The sequence below is a fragment of the Canis lupus genome, chromosome 16 (genome assembly GCF_048164855.1).
Source record: "Canis lupus baileyi chromosome 16, mCanLup2.hap1, whole genome shotgun sequence".
In the NCBI taxonomy this organism is placed as follows: domain Eukaryota; kingdom Metazoa; phylum Chordata; class Mammalia; order Carnivora; family Canidae; genus Canis; species Canis lupus.
The window spans coordinates 38,267,791-38,290,275 of NC_132853.1; the positions used below are offsets into that span (position 1 = coordinate 38,267,791).

The 22,485-nt window shown below is 57.3% G+C and overlaps 1 protein-coding gene across 1 annotated transcript; it reads right to left on the minus strand.

The window, feature by feature from the left end:
* Window positions 1–1,067: 1,067 nt before the first annotated feature.
* Window positions 1,068–5,409, minus strand: NEUROD2 (neuronal differentiation 2). Its single transcript, XM_072780392.1, has 2 exons — window positions 5,060–5,409; window positions 1,068–3,896 (listed from the first exon to the last, which is right to left on the minus strand). The coding sequence occupies exon 2, from the start codon at window positions 3,889–3,891 to the stop codon at window positions 2,743–2,745; it is 1,149 nt and encodes a 382-aa protein (XP_072636493.1). The 5' UTR covers window positions 3,892–3,896; window positions 5,060–5,409; the 3' UTR covers window positions 1,068–2,742.
* Window positions 5,410–22,485: the final 17,076 nt, after the last annotated feature.

Genomic DNA, 22,485 nt, shown 5'->3' on the forward strand with positions numbered 1-22,485 from the left:
TGTGTGTGTGTTTTAAATAATTTTAGTAAGCAGCGTCAGAAGCAACCCAGTCTCGGTCTTCCTAACCATGTTCAGACTTCGGGGTGGTGTTTTTTGGGATTTAGACACACACCCCCTCCTCCAAATATTCCAGGAGTCCAGTGCCCACTGGAGAGGGTCCTTTCAGGGAAGTCAGTTCAGAGATGCTTGTGCCCGTGAGGCTCAGAGAAAGAGAATTGTGAGGCTGTCTTGTGAGATGGGGAAGCAGCCTGGGCAGAACAAGCTCTTCTGCGATGCTCTTCTTTCACCTCCCTAGACTGAGGGTTCCCTCTGTCTGGAGCTGCACCAGGCCGGAAGGAGACTGTCCAGGTGTAGACCAGGGGTTTCCTGCTGTCCTGTCAGGGGAAACTCATGGTGACCTCAAGCTCCATTCTTCCAGATGAGGATCTAGATTCAGACCCCTCATACAGCTCAGGGAACACCTGCAACCTCATCAATAGTACTACAAATTTCAACATTCCTGAAACTAAAAATGGCTGATTCCCCTGAGTCCACGGAAACATAAATTTTATACTAAAAAGACTTCCTACATTAATATTTCATCCTCATGACCTTAGAATTTTTTTTAATTTAAAAATATCCCTCTCTGGCTCAAATGGTTGTCTCTTTATCTCTATGCACTTGTTTTGTTTGTTTGTTTGTTTGTTTTTTGCAAGAGTGGGCAGAGGGTTGTAAAATGACCGGCTGTTCCCAACTGGGTCATTTCTTAGTGATGCAAAAATATTTTGTTCTCAAAGGAGGTACAGGTGCATGTTTGGGAACTGAAGGAGTGTAGGGAGATTAGTGCAATGCTTTGTGCTAGGAGTGTGTATGAGTTTGTGTAAGGTCTGGGAGGGGCAGTGCGTGTAGCTGTTTTGGTGCCCAGTGGATGGGTGGGAGCAAGGTTGCAGGGTGGAAATCCCACGTAGGAAGGTCCAGGGTCACTGTACCTGGCCTCTGTACAGTCACTTGACTCTGTGTCTCCATCCCCCAGAGCCCCAGCTCAATCCCCCAAATGAAATGAGGCCACCGTGAGAAACCGGTCCGGCTTTGCATCTCATTTACATAAATATTTATTAATCGTCATTAAACTGAACAGAAACACGCAATGCACTTCGGGTGTCCGACGGGAGTTTCATCTTCGCTACAAGAGGAAGGTAAAATTGCGTGTGAGTGTGTAGGTAAGTGTGTGGGTGTGTTGCCTGTGGGTTTGCATTTTTGCATCGTGTGTTTGGATGCCTGATCTGCCTCCGGTGGGGAGAGGTTCTCCTTTTGCCCCATTTTCTGGGAAACTTCCAGAAGGAGCCCTCAGCCCTCTCCCTGCCCACCTGCTAGCCTGAGCCAAGAGGATGCCTCAGACAAAAAAACCTCTCCAGCCACCGGAAATTGCCGGGCGCCTGGCGCCCACCGAGGCACATTCGGGCAGGGGCGGGGCTGTCCCTAGGTCTTGGTCTCCACCCTCAACCCGGGATGAGGATTGCCTGCGGGGAGCGAGGGTTCCAAGAACTCTCCTCCCTCTGCCCCTCGACGCCCGCGCCGGGCCTGCGTGTGCGTGCGGTGTGGTGTGCGTGTGTGTCTCTCATGCAAACCCTCCCTCCCCAAACCGACCCCCCCAACAGTTTGCCATTCCATACAAATTTGGAAACAGGTTTTTAAAAAACAGCATGACGCACAATGGGGACGGGGCGGGGGGAGGGCAGTGGCACTGGGGCCCCAAATCTCCGAGTCACTGATTGTAAGAACCTGGGGAGGGGAGGGGGCGGCACCGGCCCCCACTTCACCAAAGTGCACAGATCCGCGCTTGGGCGGCGCGACCCGCGGGCCGGGAGGGGCATCCCGGGGCCGGGCCGGGCCGCTAGGCTCTGTCAGAACCTCCTTGCATAGATATTTGTGTCTTTTTATTATTGGTAGTAGTATTTTTTGCCTTTTATTGCTTCTAAAAGTTCTTACTGCGTTTTCTCTCCGATCCGGACTCTGCGTTCGGCCTCCGTCGCCTCTTAGCTTTTTTTTTTTTTTTTTTTTGTACGTTTGTTTGTTTGTTTAAAAAAAGGAAAAGGGAAAAACGGATTCTAGTTACAAATTGTCTTGGCCTCTCTCTTTCCTCTCAATCCACACTTCCTCCCGCCAAAATTAAAATCACAAAACGCTGAGACTAGGGGTTGGGAGAGGGCGTTCCAGGTCCAGGCTCCGGCGCCCTGACTTTTGCCCTCTTCAAGAAAGAGGGGGCGCCCGGCTCCTTTCTGCCTCGGCAGCTTGGTGTCTGTTATAATAATAATAATAATAATAATAATAATAATAATAATAATGATAATAATAACAACAACAACAACAATAGAGGGAAAATGGTATCCCACAGCTCAGCTGCCCCCTTGCCAAAGCCTTTGGGCTTGCAGGGGGGAGGGGCAGAGGAAACCTAAGTGTAGGGATTGGGAAATGGGGGGTGATCTCCAGGGAATGCCCTAAGAGGAGTCCCTGGAGAACTGCCCATGGGAAAGAGGAGGAAACCCCTTGGGGAGAGAGAAGGCGAGTCCCCTGGGGGAAGCGAGGCCCCTGGGACGGGCCACCCACAGGTAAGAGGACTGCACTGCCCAAGAGAGGGTCAGTACCGGCGGCCCGCTCCCCGCGCCCGGCGCCAGGATAGGTGGGGGTCCCCTTGCGCTCGGGGGGCTGGGAGCAGGGGTGCGGGCAAAGGCAAAAGAAAAAGAAAGGGGCCGGCTCGAGGTCTCAGTTATGGAAAAACGCATTGAGCTCCTCGTACATGGGGCCCCGGTCGTGGTGAAGGTGCATATCGTAAGACAAGAGATTCTCCGAGTGGACGCCCCCGCGCACAGCCGACGAGCCGAAGACCAGCCCGTGGCCCGTGGGCCGCGAGCCGGGCAGCGCCGAGTAGTGCATAGAATAATGGTAGCTCTTCTCGTGGTCGGGCGACGAGTCCTGCTTGAGTGAGAAGTTGCCATTGAGACAGAGCGGGGGGCTGAGCGGGCCCTCGTACTCGGAGCTGTTGTAGTCCGGGCTCGCGCCGCCGCCGCCCGCCGCAGCATACAGCGTCTCGTAGGCGGCGCAGTAGCCGTGGGTCCGCAGGGCGTGCGCCGCGCCGCCGCCCAGGCCGCCCGCCGCCTGGCACTGTGCGCCCGCCAGGCGCGAGCACGGGTACGGGTAGGGATGCATGGCAAACGGGCCCCCCGAGCCGTGGAAGCGGCCCGTGCCGTCGGCGCCCTGCTCCGTGAGGAAGTTGCGCGAGTTGAGCTGCAGGCAGCCGGCCACCAGGTTGGTGGTGGGCTGCGACAGACCCTTGCACAGCGTCTGCACGTAGGACACCAGGTCGGGCCGCTTGCCGGAGCGCAGGATCTCCGAGAGCGCCCAGATGTAGTTCTTGGCTAGGCGCAGCGTCTCGATCTTGGACAGCTTCTGTGTCTTGGAGTAGCAGGGCACCACCTTCCGCAGGTTGTCCAGCGCCGCGTTCAGGTCGTGCATGCGGTTGCGCTCCCGCGCGTTAGCCTTCTGCCGCCGCAGCTTGGAGCGCTCCAGGCGCGCCTTGGTCATCTTGCGCTTCTTGGGCCCGCGCTTCTTGGGCCGCTCGCCCTCTGCCTCGTCCAGCCCTTCCTCCTCCTCCTCTTCCTCTTCCTCCTCGCCCCCCAGCTCGCCTTCCTCCTTCACCTCGGCCAGCGCGGCCTCCGGCACCTCGTCTGCACGGAGAGGGACTGGCTTGGCGGCCCGGGCGGGCCCCGGAGCCCCGGGCCCCGGCGGAGGCGGCGGCGGCGGCGGCGCGTCGCCCTTGTCGCTCCTCGGCTCGTCGTCGTCGCCGTCGCCCCAGCTGGCGAACTTGGGCACGTCCGAGAGGAGACCGGGCTCGCTGAACAGGCGGGTCAGCATGGTGCCTGAGGGCGCCCCGTGGGCGGGAAGGGGAGACAGACAGCACTGAGTGAGGGGCGCGCCGGGGTCACGCCGCCCCCCCCACCGCCACCCCCAAGTCCGGGGTGGGTTCCTGCCCCAGGGACTCGGGACGCCCACCTCCTCCGCCTGCCCCGCCCAGAGCCGGCCCAGCCCAGCCCCGGCCGCCCGCCCGGGATCCCGGCCCGGGCCCTCTCCCCAGCGCTGGGCCCCGGCTCCGCCCCTCGCCGGAATGAGGGGCCGCTGCCCGCGCCCCGGGCTTCTCCCGGTCAGGCCGGGGGCCGAGTCGGGGCGTTCGGAGCCGACATCCTCGCCGGGGGGAGGCGGCGCGCTCGCCCTGAACGCCGGCTCTATCCTGGCGGTGGAGGAAGGCAGGGCGGCCTCGGGTGGGGACCGCAGCCCCGCTCGGCGGCTCCGGCGGCCCGGGCCCCTCGGCCCGGCCCCCCCACCCCTCCCGCGGCTCTCACCCCCACGCTCCCTAATCCAATTTGCAACTTGGCCGCGCGCCGCCCTCGGCTCGGCCCCCACCCCCGCAGCCCCAATTCCAGAGGCGGGAGGATAGTCTCTTCTAGCCGTGGCGTCCCCAGCTCCCGGAGCCAGCGCGGGGCGGCGAGGACCGAGGAACCCGGGCGTGGGGAGGAGGTCGAGAGGAGCGAGCCCCGACCGTCTCCCCTGCGGTCAGGGACCCCTTTGCCCCCTTCGAACTGCCTCCCTCCTTCGCCACTCTTCGGATCTCGTTGTATTTCGGGGTTGATGCGGGGGGGAATCAAATTTGTTTGCTTTTCTTTTTTTCTTTTTCTTTTCTTTTTCTTTTTTTTTTTTCTTTTTTTTTTTTGGTGTAGAGGAAAGGTCGCAGGTTCCTCCGGGACAACCATGGCGGGGGTCCCTCATCTCAGCCCCTTCACTCCCCCCCTCCATGATCCTGCTTTTCTCCCCAAACCCATCGGAGGCAGAGACGCCTCCCTCCGCAGCCCCCTGAGCTGCAGCCCCTAGGGGAGAGGGAACCCAGGGCACCTCTGATGCCCACCCGATGAGGGGGCATCGTCCCAGGAAGGGGGGATTTGGGGACCCTGTGGTCGGCCAAAGCAGCCGCCCTCCCCCCACCCCCCCACCCGGCGGGTCAGATCTAGCTCCCTTTCGGACAACTTACCTCGGAGAGGAGTCAAGGGGAGAGGGGAGGGGAGGGGGGGGAGGGGGGCAAGAGAGAGAGGGGGGAGAAGAGGAATCTTCTCGCTTATTTCATTGTTCCCCCATCTTCAGGGAGCGGGGGCAGCGGCTCCTCAAGGCGGCGGGCGCCGGCGTCTTCAGAGCGCCATGCGAACCGCGGAGCGAGTGTGGCATCTCTACCAGGCGGGGTACCAGCCTCTATGCCAGGCCATATGGGCTTGGCACGTCACGGGCAGCAGCTATCACATGAGAGACGGTGATTGGCATGCGTCTGCATTGGGGGAGAGCCGGCTCCCCCGGGACCCGCCGCCATCTGTCACTCTCTACTCCAAAAAAAAAAAAAAAAAAAAAAAAAAAAAATTAAATAAATAAAGGAAATAAATAAATATCTCTGCCGCCCTCCCCTCCCCGCCCAACGCAGGGAAAGCAGGGATTGAGAGGGAGGTGGGAGGAGTTGCCCCCCTCGGGTGGAGAGCCCCCCACATGAGAACAATGGGGTGGCAAGGCTGGAAATTGGGGGGTAGTGGCCCCCAATTCTGTGCTCCCTCCAGGGTCCTGCTCTGTCCATTTCCTCCCTTCCAGGCCCCCAAAGGTGGGTCAGGGACCAAATCCTCAGGTCTGGAGAAGAGACCTCTAGGCTTGCCCCCACTCCCCCAGGAGGATCCTCTCAGCCACAAAGGGACAGCTGAGGCCCCCTCCCAGGGTGGGCGTGGGGGGCTCCCTGGCCCAGCCCCATAGGTAGATGTTGGCACCATGCCATCCCTCATCCCTGTCTACCCCTCCCCCACCCACCCTCACGCACACACAACATATGTGGCTGAACGAAATTCAAACCAAGGGAAAGACAGAGAAAAGGAAAGACTTGCCTGGATGTCTGTGCGTCTGCATGGGCGTGTGTGTGTGTCTGTGGGGACATGTGTGTATATCTGTGGAGTCAGCCTATGAGAGAGATTTCCTTGGGTGTTTGGGGGCATATGTGTGTTGGGGTGGGGGTGGAGAAGAACCTCTGGGATCGGCCTATGCACCCACCGCTGGGAGTGAGGGAGAGGGTCTCAGTCCGGATTTCTAACCCAGAAATCTCTCACTCATCCCACCACCCCCACCTCCTCCCCCTCCTAGACAAGCAACCATCCCACCAGTGGCTCTCTCTCCTGGCCCTCTGACTTATTTAAGGGAGGGGGGGGGCTAGAAATTGCCTGAAGTTCCTGGAGAAGACTCAGCATTCTCCTCCCCCTACAAAAAAAATACTGAAAATACTGAAGCCAACTCCAGCAGTCTTGAGAGTGACAAAGGGGAGGAGGGTCAGACAGGTGTCTTGATAAAGAAGGTAGGAAATTGCTGTTTTCTCTTACAGCTCACCTTTCAACTCTCTCTCTGGGCCAGACACAGATGCCAATGGCACGAGTTGAGGGCGAGTTGAGGGCGGTAGCTTTAGACACACACACACACACACACACACACACACACACACACACACACACACACCCCTGTTCCTTACCCTGCGATGCAGAAAGTGGAGAGACATCCTGACTCAGATACATGTGTGTGAGCACGCACTCACAACCAGGTGAGAAGAACCCTTGCCCACACCCTGATTCAGCATTTGTATGTTTCAGATCCACACTCCAGTCCCTCCCCGTCCTCCAGCTTACACAGACAGCTTCAGTTATATCTTAAGCACACACATTTTGATGTCAACCATGTGCCAAGCACTGCGATGGCACAATGATGAGCAGGGCAGGGGCTTTGCTCTCAATCTAGACAGATACTGTTTTCTCCTTCAGGAAGCCTCCGAAAGGGACTTTGGGCTGGTAAGACACTGATCTGATGCTTGGTAGAATGAATTAGGTTTCAGCTAGAGGCACATACAATGGGCTAAGGAGGCCTTGGAGAAGGCAGGCTGGTGCCCTCTGAGGCTCTCAGGGATAGTTGGCCAGGAAATGAAAGAGCCTCAAAATGAATAGCCCCAATTTGTTCTTTTCCTGAGGCCCATGGAGGGGGGCTGTCTTGTCCAGGAACACACCATTGGAGGGCAGAACCAGGCCTAGAACCGAGGGGCTTGACTCCCAGCCAAGTGCTCCTTCCATAACCCCACAGTCTGCCTCAGTGGTCTCCAAGGATGAGAAGCCAGTGCTTGGTTTTCCACCTTTTGTGCATGGATCTTAGGTCTGAGAAGGTAGAGTCCCACCTTGGACAGATGGTCTACGGTGCTCCGGGCATGGCCAGAAGGAGAGACTAAGGGATAGGCCTCTGGCGGAGCAGAGACTCAGGAATACCAGCCAGCCCGCCATCCTGTCACCAAGTTTGCACACAGGCTCAAAGGCTTTACGGTCCCTTTACTGAGGTTGGGGCCTCCAATCCTGACATGGAACCCTTCTTCTCAAAGCCCCCAGCCATGTGATATTTTGGTTACATTCACATGTTTTGGGCTCTGATTACTGCCCAACCCTACCTACTAGCACCAAAGAATGCTAACTACCTTGAGCAAGTTACATACTATCTCTCAGTCTTGACTTCCCCATCTGGCAAATGGGGATAATTATGCTATACCTCATAGAGCTGCCATTGGGACTAAATTGGATAATACCCATAATGAGGTAGCACAGGGCCAGCGATAATACCGAGCACTCAGTAAATGCCATCTCTCATTTTTATTAAAGCACTTTGTAAACTAACCTACTCCACCATATTAATTTCTTGCACATACCCACACACACACACATTCAGAATGCTTTGTCTATATAGGAATTGAGTTTTTGTTGAATTAATGGGTGAATGAATGGATGAGTAAGTGAATGAACACTTCCCTGTGGGAGAGAGACACCCTCTGCCTTCTCCTCTGGACACTGAGGGATGGGTTAAGCCACCAGGGGTCTCATAAGCCCCTACCAGCTTTGCTTTCTGCTCAGGGCAGGAAGCAATACCTTGCTCAGGATAAGGGAGCCCTTGGGAAGTCTCTCCATCCCTCCTGATCTCCTGTCAAGCCCTCTGGGTCTGAGAAGCCCCTCACAACCCCCCCCCCCCGCCCTGCCCCTGCCATAGGAGGAGGCCTGGGGGTGGGGGTGGGCACACCGGAGGGTCTGGGCAACTTCATCCCTCTCAGTCTGTTTCCTGCCCCTGTCTTTTCTTCCTTCAGAAAAATGGAACAAGTTTTTCTCACTCGACACGTTTCAACTTTTTTTTTAGAAGATACAATAAAAAACAGGGGAAAATTGGAACAGAGGGAGGTGTGGGATGGGCCAGCCTCAGACATAGGCTTGGAAGAGGTACAACACACACGTGTCCACATCCACACGAACAAGCACGAACATACAGGGACATACATGCTCCTCTCTGTTCACCCAGAGATGCGGAGATGCAGGGACAGAGAGACAGAAAGAGCCAGAAATGGAAGGAAGGAGACGGAAGGAGAAGGACACCCAGAGATGCCATCTGTTCCTCCCCCTGGCATTGGGGGAAGGGAGTTGGTGAGGGGCCTAGTCCCCTCTGGGTCTCTGAAAGGGAAAGGGGGAATGGTAGGCACCTCAGCCAGGCCTGGAAGACTCCCATTCTGCTGTCCACCCCGGTGGAGGGAGCTGGGAGCCAAGGGTCTGAGGTTCCCATGGAGACATAGCCCCATCCCAAGGGAGGCCACAGTCTGGGCACCTAAAATGGCTGCCTCAGAGGGGTGGCGGCCATTTTGTGCAGGCTTAGGTCCTGATGGGGTGCAGGGGGAGGCAGGCAGAGAGAGAGAGAGGGAGGGAGGGGACAGGTCATTCCTGAGCAGTCTAGGGGAATCTTGCTCAGGGGACAGGACGGATGTTCTTTAAAACTGCTCTCGTTACACCCCCTGCTCCACCAAGGTAAAGACAGACACATAAATCTGTAAAGGCTCCACTCCATTCTGACACCCAGAAGGACACCTAGCCAGCCGCCGCCACCACCACTGCTGTGCCCCAAATAAGACTGGTGGGGGCAAGCGTGCTGGAGAGGAGACTTGATTTCCCACCAAAGCGCCAAGCCACGGGGAGCAGGTGGATTAGAACCCAGGTGTCCCTTCTCTGGCCGAAGCCATCTAAGGCCATGTCCTAGGGCCTCCCCCTGCTGAGGTGGGCAGGCAGGTGAAGAATGAGGGTGGGAGCGTGGTAAGGAGGGGCAGCCTGTTCTTCTCCCCCCAACCTCCGATTGGAGGGGAAGGACAGGAATTTGGAGATCCTCTGAGGGCCCGTGCTGCTGGCATTAGCTGTGCTGTGGGGGGAGGAGGGAGGGGAGGGGGCAGGCTGGCACTGCCCAGACGGCGCCTGTTCCATCAGTTCAGGATGCTTGAAGCTTCCTCCTGAAGCATAAGAGCACCTGCCACCCCCTTCCCCAGCTCCCTGCCCCACCTCAAGTCCAAAAGGGCTTTGGGGGGAGGGGGACCTGCCGCTTCTTCCTGGCTCTGGGGTGGGCACCTGCCCCGCTGCCCCCTCCCCCGCCCGCCGCAGTGTTCTGGGGAGCGGCGGGCACGCCAGATGGCGTGGCTGAGAATGCGGCGACGTTGCCGGGAGGTGAGGGCTGGCACGGGTGATATGCGGCTGCGTGCCTTGTGGTGCCACGGGGGAGGGGGAGGGGGAGGACCAGTGAGGTGTAGCCCCCCTCCTCCGTGCTGACCTCCTGTCCTGACCTCTAGCTCTTGACCAGGATTCTCCTTTGCCCGAGCCCTGGGCTCCCATTCAGGACCTAGGCCCCACCCAGAGCTGGGCGGGCACACACCCACGGGGCCAGGCGATGCTGAGAGTCCTGGGGCAGAACCCTGCCACACCCTGCCCCCTCCCCGCCCTGCCCCCAACCCAGGACAAAGGGTGATGGAGGGAGACCTTCTCATCCTTCTGAAAAGCCAGCCCCCTCAGGACCCTTCTCTTGCTCCAACACCAGAGTGGCCTTTTGCCCCATCACCTTTGACTTCTGGCTTCTGAGCCCTATTTTTCTAAGTGCTGCTTCCTTGATAGGTGCTGGTCTCTGAGTCTCCCTTTCATCAAACTTGTCCTCATTCCTCACAAGGATGGTTCCTGGATGGACACCTCCTCCTGGGAGCCTTCCTGGAAACTCCCCAGGCAGGGCAGCTTCAATACTTACCACCACCCTCTGTTGGGAGGACCCATTTGCCCATCTGTCTCCTTGACTTGACTGTAGTGTCTACTTGTTTTATATCTCAATATTCTAGTGCTTCACACAGGCTGTACTGATCTGGCGCTCAATCAGTCTGGGGGCACTGAAGCCTTTCTCTGGAAAATCTCCTAAAGCAGTAAGGCCCAGGGTCCCTGGTGAAGCTCAGAACTCCCAGGCCCCTCCTCTTGCCTTTTGCACAAATTTCAGTCTGGGGAGCTGGACTTGAGATGGGGGCGGGGGTCACAGATTTCCACCAAAGTGGCCCTAAGAGAGGGCCTGGAGGGTGAGGCTGAGCCTGGGAATGGCTGACTCCCATTCATTGAGCACCAGTGCTCCTCTAATGCTTTCTGCACACTTCTACCTTGACATAGGTATTGACCTTGGCCTTATGGGTCTGTCCCATCAGAGAGCACGTTCCTTGAAGACAGGAAGTTGGCCCAGAGCCTGGCACCCAGAATGCCCTTAATAAGTGGTTATAGCACCAAAGGCCTCTCTGCCACTGTTGGAGCAGGTGCCAGTTGTAGCCTAGAAATTGAAGGCTTGCAGCAGGGGCAAAATACCCACCCACACCACCCTTTCACACACCCTCCCTCCTTTGCCCTCAGCCTCCCCACCAATCCTGGAATTGACTTAGCATGTCCACCTTCCTCTCTGTAAAATGGGCATGATACTTACTATAAAGCCAGCCTGCTGGGACCGTCATGTCAAATAGGCTAACCAGTGTGACGATGCTGCCTCAGCCCACGGCCCTGCCCAGATATGGCTGATTCTGCCTCAAGCCCCTGATATGCTTTGTTTTTAAAATCTTTGTTTCTGGAGCTCTGTTCCTCACCACATCTTTGTTCTACCTATCAGTGCTCCGAGTGAGGAGTCAGGAGGTCCTGACTACTCCAAGGGTCCGTCCAGGAAGGCAGAGGGAGCTAAAGGTGGCTAAAAGAACACTGGGCTTAGCAGGGTCTTGATCTTGGTCAAATCCCACAACTCTCTGCTTCCCCATCTGTAAAATGGGACTCGTGCCACCTGACCACGTGCTTACCTCCCTCAGGACTAATGGGAGGACAGAAAAGACAGCCAGTTATGAAGTGCACTTGGGAGTGGTTAGGTCCTGATTGATGGTGGATGGCAGTCCCCCATAGGGTAGTGAAGGGTATTGGTAAAGGCAGAGGACAGAGTGTGTGCCTTTCCCCCAGGCTGGCTCTGCTGTGAACTTCCTTGTGACCTGGGCATCTCTTGGTTTCCTCCCCCTGGAAATCAGAGCCAGACATCTGGGTTGGGGACTTTTGGGGACCTGATACTGGATAGTTCTCTGATGCCTCTCTTGAGCCTAGCATGTGTGGAAGGGGCACCAGAGGCGGGCAGCGGGCACAAGTGACTCACACCTGCAAAGGTGCTGGTGCTCACAGGAGGACAGCCCCAAGGGGCCATGGTGGGGGGGGGGGTATACATTAAGGAAAGTTCCAGGAGGTTTCTATTTAACCAGATACCTTGTGGCTCAGCCCCTGGGAGACTGGAGCCCAGGAGAGTGTGAATGAGACTTACCCTTTGCATTCCTACTTCACTACCCTGCAGGGTGAGCACAAGGAAGGAACGGAAGACTCTGGGGGTAGAGGCCTCAGGGACCAATTGACATTTGACAGATAAGGAAACCATAGCACAGACAGGAAGAGTAACTTGCCTGATGTCACAAAATAAATGAGTGGCAGAACAGGAGCTAGAAACTAGGACCCCAGTTCCTGTTTTGGGGTCCTACTATCCCTGGGGGCTCAGAGCTCTCTGTAATAATGTAATACATAAACCAGAATAGTGTAATAATGACAACGCTGAGCGTCATCTGTACCAGACACTGGGCTTCGCGTGCATCATCCTGCTTCATTCTCACCAGGACCTCGGAGACAGAATTACTATTAACCCCACTTAAAGACAGGGACGCTGAAGCACAGAAAGGTTGGGGTCGAGGCTGCTGTGCCAACATCACACAGCTAGCATGTTGCAGATGTGGGATTTGAACCCAGCTCTGACTCTCAATCTGTGCTCTTTCACTATTACAAACTGCCCTGCTTTCTCTGAAAGCCCCACTATTGCCACACTGTGGGACCAGCAGTCTCTGTGACAGAAAGGGGAAAAGAGGGTACCCTGGGAAGGACTGGTGTCTGGGGTTCACCCGTCGTCCAGGCCCCCACGTCACAGGAAGCCAGTGCCATGGGCGGTGTCTCCACAGTCTGCTCATGAGTAGGTGGGGGCTCCTTCCACACACAGGGAGGGGCTGTCACATCAAATAGGCTTCCCTCTACCCTCAGCTGCTGCAGAAGCCGCCCTCCTTGCCCTTGCAGGTTCAGTGAGATGCTTCTTCCTCCAGGAAGCCCTCCCTGATGTCGTGTCGCTCCCTCTTCTGGCCCTTGGCACCACGTTGCGCGCGTGGGGATGGACCGACCAGCTGGATGGGCTTTGCTCTTGGTCCCCGGCCACCTGCCACACCATTCTGTTCTGGCCTGTAAAATGGGAATAAGGCCCCTACCTCCCAGAATCTGCGAGAGGAGAAGCGAAGCGGCATTCTATGAGGAAGCCCCTGGCCCCCAGAGGGACCCTGCCACTCGCTCCTCCTCCTCCTTGCCCTGCTCCTCCCGGCTTTCTCCCGGTTCTCTGCGCACCGCCCCCGCCCGGCGCCTGGCACGGGGCCCGGCGCGCCCCAGCCGCCCAATCCCGCTCGCAGCCTGACTTCCTGCCCGCCGGGCTCCCTCGGCACGTGCCCCGCGCCCCCCACCCCCCGGGAAGCGCCACCTCCTGAGAGGCCCCGCGCGTGCGCGCCCTGGCGTCTCCGCCGGGCTCCGGCCGCGGGTCACCTCCCGGAAGGGGGTCCGCGGGGCAGCTCGCCGGTGGGGTCGGGAGGGCGGAGGCGGGCCGGCGGGGGCGGCGGCGGCGGCGGGAAGGCGACGCTGCCCCTTTAAGGTGCCACCGCCGCGTGGCAGGGAAACAGCTTGTGCCAGCCCCATTCCGCCCGGCTCCGCTCGCTACAAGAAACACAATGCATAACAATCAGGCGCGCGCTTGGAGCCGGGCCACGCGGCGGGGGCGGGCGGGGGCGGGCGGGGCCGCGGGCGGGGCGGGGGCGCTCGGGTCGCGACCCCCGACCGGCGCCCTGCGACCGCGGGCGGGCCCAGGCCTGGCGCTCTCCCGCGCCGCCGCCCTGCGCCCCCCCGCCCCCCCGCCTCGCCCCCGCCCGCCCCCGCCCGCCTCCCCCTCCCTCCCCGCCTTCGCGCTCCCTACAAAGTTCATTCCCACTAACTCTTTTCCAGGCCACTTCCCCCTCACATCTGACAATCCGGGGCCCCTCATTCTCCCAGTAATCACTCCACTGCACTAATTGCACATGCAAATATGCAAATGCGTATTAATTAATTACTATACTAATTAGTTCTGTGGTATTTGCGAGTAATAAATCATTGGATGGGAGCGAGGAAGCTGGAGACCTGGCCCATTTTCATTCTGCATAAAATTTTAATGGTCTCTCTGGCTGATCCGGGACGGCAGCGCGCGGAGAGGCTCTTAAAGGGCCAGTGGCGGCGGGAAGGGGCAGGGGCGGGGAGCGCGGGGCGACCCGGGCGGGGCCCGTGCCCAGGGCGGTCCTGGAGAGGCGGCCCGCGCCCTGCAGAGGCGTCCAGCCGCGGCTCGGCTTTTCCCCTCCCCTCCCGGGCTGAGGGTCCTCCCGGGGGGCCTCTAAGGAGAAAATCCAGACGGGGAAGGAGGAGGCTGAGCTCGTTTTCTTTAAGGAAGGAAAGAGGGCAAGGAGCTGTGAGAGACCAATGCCAAGGCCTCCGGGGGGGCCCCAGGGAGACAGAAATGCAGACTCCATCCCCAGGATGGCTGAGGAAACTGAGGCACTGGAAAGGCCAAGGTTAGCTCTCACCTCTGCCTGTCCCCAGGGGAAGGGAGCTACTAGGAAGGCCTGGGTGCCCCAGTCTTTCCATATCTCTGGTGGGGGCCACACAGGAGAGGGGGCCACCCAGGAAAGCCTCCAGCTTTCCCTTTCCACATGATCTAACTGCTGCCCCGCCCCCGTGGGCACCAGCTGGCACCCTGGCAGAGCAGTCCTGAGCTTGAGTGGGCCCCCGGGATCCTGCTTTATTTCCAGGAGGTAGTCAGGACCTGGGCACAGGGAGGGTTCTGGATGCTCTGCAGGACCATTGACTCCGGGATGCAGCGGGTTGTGCCTCGGGATTGTGCCCAAGCCAGGGAATGCCAGAAGAGGGAACACTGAAGTGGAGGCTGCAGGCCTGCCCTGAGTTGGGGTCCCGGGTACCAGGGCCTTTCGTCTGGTTCTGCTCACCTTCCAACCTTCTGCTGTCAACAGCCCCCCCCCCCCCCCCCCCCCCCCCCCCCCCCCCGTGAGGCCAAGACCCAAGGGGGTCAGTGCTCTGGTGGGGGCGCTAATAATAACGGCATCTGACAAAGCTATGAATTCAGGCGAACATTTATTGAGATGGAGAACTTTCTGAGAGCTCTAGATGTCTCACAAACCACCCAGTGACACAGCTTCTGTTACAGTCCCCATTTTATGGATGGACAAACAGAGGCACCAAAAGGTCAAGCGACCTGCCCAAGGTCACTTGGTCACGAGTAGCAAAGTGGAATTTTTTTTTAAAGATTTTATTTATTTATTTATTCATGAGAGACACACAGAGAGAGAGGCAGAGACATAAGCAGAGGGAGAAGCAGGCTCCATGCAGAGAGCCCGATGCGGGACTCGATCCCGGGAGCCTGGGATCACAGCCTGAGCTGAAGGCAGACACACAACCACTGACCCACCCAGGCGTCCCCCGGAGTGGAATTTGAATCCAGACAGCCCAGCAATGGCATCTAGGTTCTTTCCACTATACTCTGGCACCTCTCTCTACTGCCATGTCCTCAGCACCTGCTGGGGTGGGGTGGAGGTTCCTTCTTTCCCAAAAAGCAAGCTGGGGAAGGGCTCTGGCTACTGGAGGTGTCAGGAGGAGGTGAAGGGTAGAGGGATGGGCCGTCACACCTGGGCCCTGTGCTGAGAACTTCATAAACAGTGTCATATCCAACCCTCACAACCACCCAGGAGGTAGGTTCTGGGATTTTCCCCATTTTAGAGCCGGGGAACCCATGGCTCAGAGAGGTTGACTAAGTTGCTCTGGACACACAGGGAGGATGTAGCAAGGCCTGGTTTACACCCAGCCTGTGTGACAGCAGTTGAGCAGCTCTCTGATGCACCCCTCCATTCCGCTGGGGGTGAGGCAGGAAAGGGTCATGGCAGTCCCTGCTGAGTAGAGACAAGAGAAGAAATGGAAGGGATCTCTGACTGTGGGGAGGACTTTCTTCCAGAGAGGTGGGGGCTCTGGAGTTGGAGTAGGGTGGGGTGGAGGTTCCTTCTTTCCCAAAAAGCAAGCTGGGGAAGGGCTCTGGCTACTGGAGGTGTCAGGAGGAGGTGAAGGGTAGAGGGATGGGAGAACAGAATGAGAAAGCCCAGTCACAACCATATTACTCCAGAATCCTAGTGGTTGTTTTTTTCTTAATGTTAGCCCTAGCACTCCTACCTGTCCCCACCTCCCCACTCTGGAAATCTGAACACCTCCACTCCAAGATTTGCTGTTTGAGGGGACCCAAGAAATCTGGTCTCTCTGCTCTTTCCAGCACGGGGAGGGGAATATAGTACTGTCACTTCAGAAGCACTAAGTGCCAGGCACTTGATGTGCATCAACTTGTTTAATTTTCACAATTCTATGATTGGTATTCCTAATTTTATTAGTGGAGACAGGGAGGAAGAAAAGAGAGGTTAAAAACTACTTGCTCAAGGTCACACAGCTAGTAAATGGGAGAGTGGGACTTGAACTCCAGACCTTGTGTGCTTTACCACTCTGCTCCCTCTTCCCTGCTCAGCTTCTGTGGCTTCAGGGGCATGGCCAGATTGACCCCTTTGCCCAGTGGAGTCAGGGATCACTGTAGCAGTAGGCCTTTGGGTGGGTGCCTTTAGAACTGGCAGATACAAAGATAAAGAACAAGCCTTGCGCTAATCACTTATATGGTCCTCACCCTGCCTGGATTTTCATGCCCTTTACATGCTAGTAGAAGTTGGGTAAAGTGAATGTTCAGGAGGCTGAAACCCTCCTCTCATTATCCTGAGGATGGGCATCCCCCCAGAGTGGGATGCTTTCCCAGCATTCCCCTTTGAACCCACCCTTGACAGAACAGCAGGGTCAGGGAGTCAGTTAGCTGCTGTCAGGGGGACCACCCTGATCCAGGGAATTGAGATTCCAGTGCTCTCAGGGATAAGCCCAGGGTCCTTTCGCCTCCCAGTGTCTCAGGGGAATTCCCTTAGGGAATCTTGACACCCTCACTCCCCAGCCCTAAGAAGACCTTTGACACCTACCTTCTGAGCCCAGGAGTCCTAGGGGAGGAGGGAGGAGGGCATTGCTGCCACCCACCAGGAAAAAAGATGCATCCTCACCTCTTTACTCCACCAAAGCCCAGAGAAGCTGGGTTCATCAGGGTTTCCCCCACACACGCTCAGTTCCTAGGAGAATGGGGGGCAAGTCGGGGAATTGAGGGAAGGAGGCAGGAGGGGCAGGCTGGCGGCTCTGAGCTTCTCCACGCAGCCCTCAGGGCCGGGTGCCTGGGCAGGAGGAGGGGGCAGAGCAGCTGCTGGCGATTTATTAAGCAGTCACGGAAAAATTGGTTTATAAATTAACAGCTGTTTTAACTTTAGGGCCTCTTCTTCAGGGAATGGAAGCAGCCGACTGGACCGGGATCGGAGTGTGTGTGAGGGCTGGTGGAGGGGGCGGCGGGCTCCGGCAGCTGGCATTCTTCGGGGGCAGCCTCAGCTGGCACCTCGGGGGGCACCAGGCAGTGGCCAGAGCAGGGGGTCTCCAGGTGCCCAGGGCGGAGGCTGCCCCCACTGTGGGCTGTCCGCTCGCTCGCTCCTCAGCGGCAGCCTACCTGCGGGCGCCGGAGGGCAGGGACACCGCTGTACTCAGGTCTGCCACCAGAGGGCAGCAGCCTCCACACGTTGATTTCTGCTCCCCAATCCTATCCCGCCCCCCTCCCGCCCCCCACACTCCCCCCCGCCGCAGTGTGGGTCCAAACCGGTCCAACGCTGAGCAAGAGAGAAGCTGGTCCAATGCATGCAAGCACTCTTCTACTCGCCTATCCTGCTTGCTATAAAGGCGGCAGTACAGAGCGAGAACTCTGGAGTCAGACTGTCTCCTGTGAATCCTGTGAACCCTCTGGGCAAAAGTTCTGAGTCTCAGTTGCCTAATCTGTAAAATGGAATGATACTAATGAGGATTAAATGAGATAATACATATAAAAGGCCTATATCAGTGCCCAACACAGAGTAAATGCTCCATATATGTCACCCATTGACAATCTCTATGACTTTGTATTCACCCATCCATTCCTCAGTCCATCCCCCTACAGCACGTAATGCCTCCTGTATTCTGGGTGCTATGGCAGGCAGGTGATGATGCAAAGACAGATGGTGGGAGGGACACTTCTCAAAATAGTGTGTTAAGAGTTATGCAAAAGAGAATGTTTTGGGGTGATGAAAATGTTATCTGTGTTGTGACAGTGGTTATGTTGTTTAGAAATTTCAAAAACAAACAAACAAAAAAAAAGAAATTTCAAAAACTCATAGAAATGTATATTTTAGGGGCTCCTGGGTGGCTCAGTTGGTTAAGTAGCCGACTCTTGATATGGCCTCAGGTCTTGTCTCAAGGTCCTAGTTCAAACCCTATGTTGGGCTCTGTGCTGGGAGTGGAGCCAACTTAAGAAAGAAAAAGAAAGAAGAGAGAGGGGAAAGAGAAACCCCAGAAGACTCCGCAGTGAGCATGGGGTGGGAACTAGAGCTTGATCCCACAATCCTGAGATCACGGCCTGAGCTGAAACCAGAAGCCTGAGGCTTAACCAACTGCACCCCCAGGCGCCCCTAAATGTATATTTTGAAATGCTACACTTTATTGTATAAAAACTCTAATCCAATACAATTGAATTTTTTAAAAAGCACCCTATGTGAGTTTATTCAGTGGGCAAAGGGATGGGTGATGGATGAATGAATGAACGCATGTGTGAATATGTGTGAATGACTGTCTCAGATGATTGCCCACCTGTCCTGATACCACTGCTGTTCTGGCTGAGACGGTGCCCTTGCCCTCTCCTCTTCGTGTCCAAGGGTTTCTCCAGAGGCGGGCCTTGGAATTCGTCCCTCCTCCCTCTCCTGTTTCCCCACTACCAGCTTGGGCAGGAAAAGATGCCCCAGTGTGCCCAGCTAGGGCTCCCCGGCTGCTCGAAGGTTGGTTCCCAGGGCTTCCGGGACCTCCCTTCCAGCTGCCACATGCCAACCCGGCCAGCTCTGCTCAGCTCCGTGGTGCCAAGGTCACGGGTGTGATGCCCAGCTACAGACCCACAGTGCCAGCCGCTCAGCTGCCCAAACCCTGGCCGACTCCGCCACCTGCTGGCCCTTTATGGAACCGCACCCCTGAACTTCAGGGAAGCTGGAACGGCCTGCAGACCTACCAGGAGTACAGCGCCGGACTGGGGGCTTTACTCGGTTTATCTTATCCAATCGTCACAGCTACCACGTGAGGTGGGCTTTGAAACACGAGGAAGCTAAGGCACAGAGAGGGTAAGAATTTTATCTAAGGTCACACAGCAAATTATAGATGCAAGTTTCCTACCCAGGTCTGTCCAACTCCCAGTGTATGTTTTGTCCACCTGACAGTGTCTTGCTTGGGGGAAGGGAGGGAATATTCTTGATCATCCGCTCTCCCCAACTCCCAGAAGGGAGGCAAAGGCCTCACACTTCCCTTCCAGATTCACCTTCCAGAAAAGGGGAATGTAGTGCCTCTTGTATCCCTTGTATGCGGGGCACCGTGGCAGCAACCAGGCAATGATGTGAAGAGACTCCATGAGAAGGACATGTCTCAAAATAGTGTGTTTAGACCTATGACACATTAATAGACACACTACAATTTTTTCTTAAAGATTTATTTATCTCTTTATTCAGAGAGAGCGAAAGAGAGGCAGAGACACAGGCAGAGAGAGAAGCAGGCTCCATGCAGGGAGCCCGACTTGGGACTCGATCCCCGGTCTCCAGGATCACACCCCGGGCTGCAGGCAGCACTAAACCGCTGCACCACCGGGGCTGCCCTACACTACAATTTTTATTTCTGTCTGTCCAAGCAGAAAGACCCGTAGTTCAATCAGAGTTAAGTCAAACAAGGTCTTGATTTTGTTTCTTGGACCCAACTGCCTGTGCTTCTAACTCAAGAATAATAACCGAGGAGTGGCACATTATTTTTACATCTCATTTGCATATGATTAATTCTAAGTCAAAGAGAATGGAGGTCACCCTGGCCCCTTGCTTCTCAGCGCCCCCTCCACCATGCGCCAGACCCTGGCCACAGCTTCCAGATCCCACGGGGCTCCCCCACTCTCACTAGTCCTACCCCCCTCCCCTTGCCCCTGACCACATCCCCCCAGCTCCCAGAAGTCCCATTCCCTTCCTCCTCTGTCACCCACGCAGCCCCCGCCACCTGGCCGCCCACCTGAAAAACTTTTCCCCAAGTTCTTGAGAAGTCGCGTAGGATCCAGGAGAGAAAAATCAAAGTAATAAAACCTCATTTAATTCCTCACGGAGGGCAGAGCTGTGAGCTGCAATTATCTTAATGCTGAGCTATTTTTACTCTCTTTCCATCTCTGTCTCCTGCCTCTCTCCATGGTGAGGCTTTCTTTCTCCCTTTGTCTCTCCATCTCTCTCCCATGTGTTTTCTCTGTCTCTTTTCACTTTTTCCTGCCTCCCCACCTTCTCTCTCTCACCTCTCTTCTCTGCCATCCTTCTTCCCTTCCTCCTCCTTCCTGTCTGTCCCCTATGCTTGTTCCTCTGTCAGCCAGGCTTCCCCACCCCTCCTGGCCCAGGTTTTGCAGCCAGAGCTGTGCAGACCTGGACAAAGGCTGGGGAAAGAGGGTACAGACCCTCCCCTTCACTCCAAGATCATCCCCATCGTCCAGGCCTACTCTGAGGGAGAGCCTGGATCAGGGGAACTTTTCCCTCATGGCCTCCCAGAGTGAGTGCCAATCCTTTTGGCAGCACCTTCATAGAGGAGTCCTCCCTGGTCACATGAGCCTAGTCGAGGGCCTTTTCACCCTGAGGGGCTCGGAGTTGTGGCTGGTGGTGATGCCTCTCTGTCCCTGGCCTCTTGTCACCCACTCAGCTGTCCTCTGTCCCCTTCACCCCGCTCCAGGACTTTCCTGCTTCCCCGGGCACTGGAAACCACAGGCCATTCCCCCTCACCTTGGCTGAGCAGCTTGGCTCGGGGCTGTACCTTTCCGGTGCCACTTCTGACTTCCAGGACCTCCTTATTTACCCCCTCAAGGCACTATCAAAGTTGCTCTTTGCCACTCCCCAGCACGCTCCACCTGGAAAAGGGGTCTAGGCCACGCCAGGGGCTGCCACAGATGCCCACACCCTGGGGTCACAACCTGGCATCTGGCTGTTTGCCTGACAAGCATCTAAGTCAACAAACACGGTGGGTTTTGAACCAGGCCTGGGATCGGGGGAATGGATCTGAGTGGCCAGGACTCCCAGCTGCTAGAAGCAAAGCTTGGTTCTCCTGCCCCCCTCTGGGTGACACATCACGCCCTTGACCCCATTTTCACAAGACTCCTCTGGTCTCTTGCTCCCTTCTGCCAAGGACCCAGCATGCCAGGGCTAGAAGTGGAAAAGTTGCTGGAGGGGGCGGGGCGGGGGAGTGGTCCTGCCTGTTCCAGGTCTGAGTGTGACCAGGAGAAAAGGCAGCCAACACAAACAGAGCCCCAGGAAGACACACGCTTATGTACACGTCTACTACACATGCACCCTCTCGGCGCTACAGAGAAGTATTCAGATGCTCACCCAGAGGCCTGCAACGACGATACTCAGGGCCTGGACAGATAAACAGGGACACTCTAACCCATAGGGCCAGCTCCTCCCTTTTCCCTTCCAGAGACACACAAACGCCTCTGCAGAAAGAGAGGCTCACACCTCAGAAATGAGCACACACACCTCTCCCCCTAGCTCTGCTCCTGAATGCACCAAACTCACACACACGTGATGGCACGTGTACTGGTACAGGCAGCCCCCCAACTCTGTCCCCCCGGGCTGGCTCTGTCTCCCCCGCTTTAGATCCTGGGAGAAAAGACAGGAGACACGTGAGCCCAGGGTACATCAGGGCAGGGACACATCACCCCCCCCCCTGCCCCCCAGGATCACAACCTCATCCTCCTCTTCTGCACAGGCTAGAGCTGTGGATACAGCCCCTCCACCCCCTGCAAGCTGCCACACACCAGCCCATCACCTTGACAGCCTCTGACATCCTCCCCCACACCCACACCCTCCCCCAGCACACAGTCTTCCCACACCCTGCCACTCACACCCGCATCTTTGACACTCTGACACACTTACTCACATAGACTCACACACACTCATGCCACACGGAACCCCCCCACACACACACACTCCCTAGCTACAGGCACCACAGGACCCTGGCACTCACACACACTCCCTGCCATGATGACTGACACGTGTCCTCCCACACACACCCGCTCTTTCACACTCGCTGACTCTCCAGGACACCCCCATTCACAGCGTGACATGCTGGTGGTAGTTTCTCTCGAGGACCTTCCAGGCCTCCTCGTGAAACTCCAAGGACCCAGGCCACGAAGGGTTAAAGCCAGAGTCCCGTCTCGCCGCGGCCCCTCTCCCCCCCACCCCCTCGGCCTCCCCCCATTATCCTCCCTGCTGGACTCCATCAATAATGCAGCTTCAAGTTCTCGGGAGACGGCAGGGGGCCCCCAGCCGGCTCCCCGGGTCCTGGCTCACACTCCGCACCCTCCTCCCGGCCCCGGGAGAACACGGTTCTCGGTGCTCATTGGCCACTTCCCTCTGGGCCCTCCCACCGAGCCCCCGGGCGCCAGTCCCAGGCGGAGGGGACGGGCCGGGGGACCCCGAGGCTGGGGCCAGAGGGTGAGACCTGGGGGGACGGCGAGCGGCTGACACAGACCGAATCGCGGCGAGAGGGAGGGAGGGGCAGGGAGGCGGAGACACCCCAGAGACCCTCCGGGAGAGCGAGCGAGGGAAGGAGCGAGAGGCGAGACTCCGGGCGAGGGAGCGAGCCCGCGAGCGGGAGCCCAGGCTGCAGGCGCCCGGGGACCCGCGCAGGGGGCGCGGCGGGAGCCCGAGGGCCGGGAGCCGGGAGCCGCGAGCCGGGGGCGCTGCGAGCCGGCGCGACC

Excerpts from the sequence above, each read along its gene's own strand:
- NEUROD2 (XM_072780392.1), bottom strand. The coding sequence starts at position 3,891 with ATGCTGACCCGCCTGTTCAGCGAGCCCGGTCTCCTCTCGGACGTGCCC.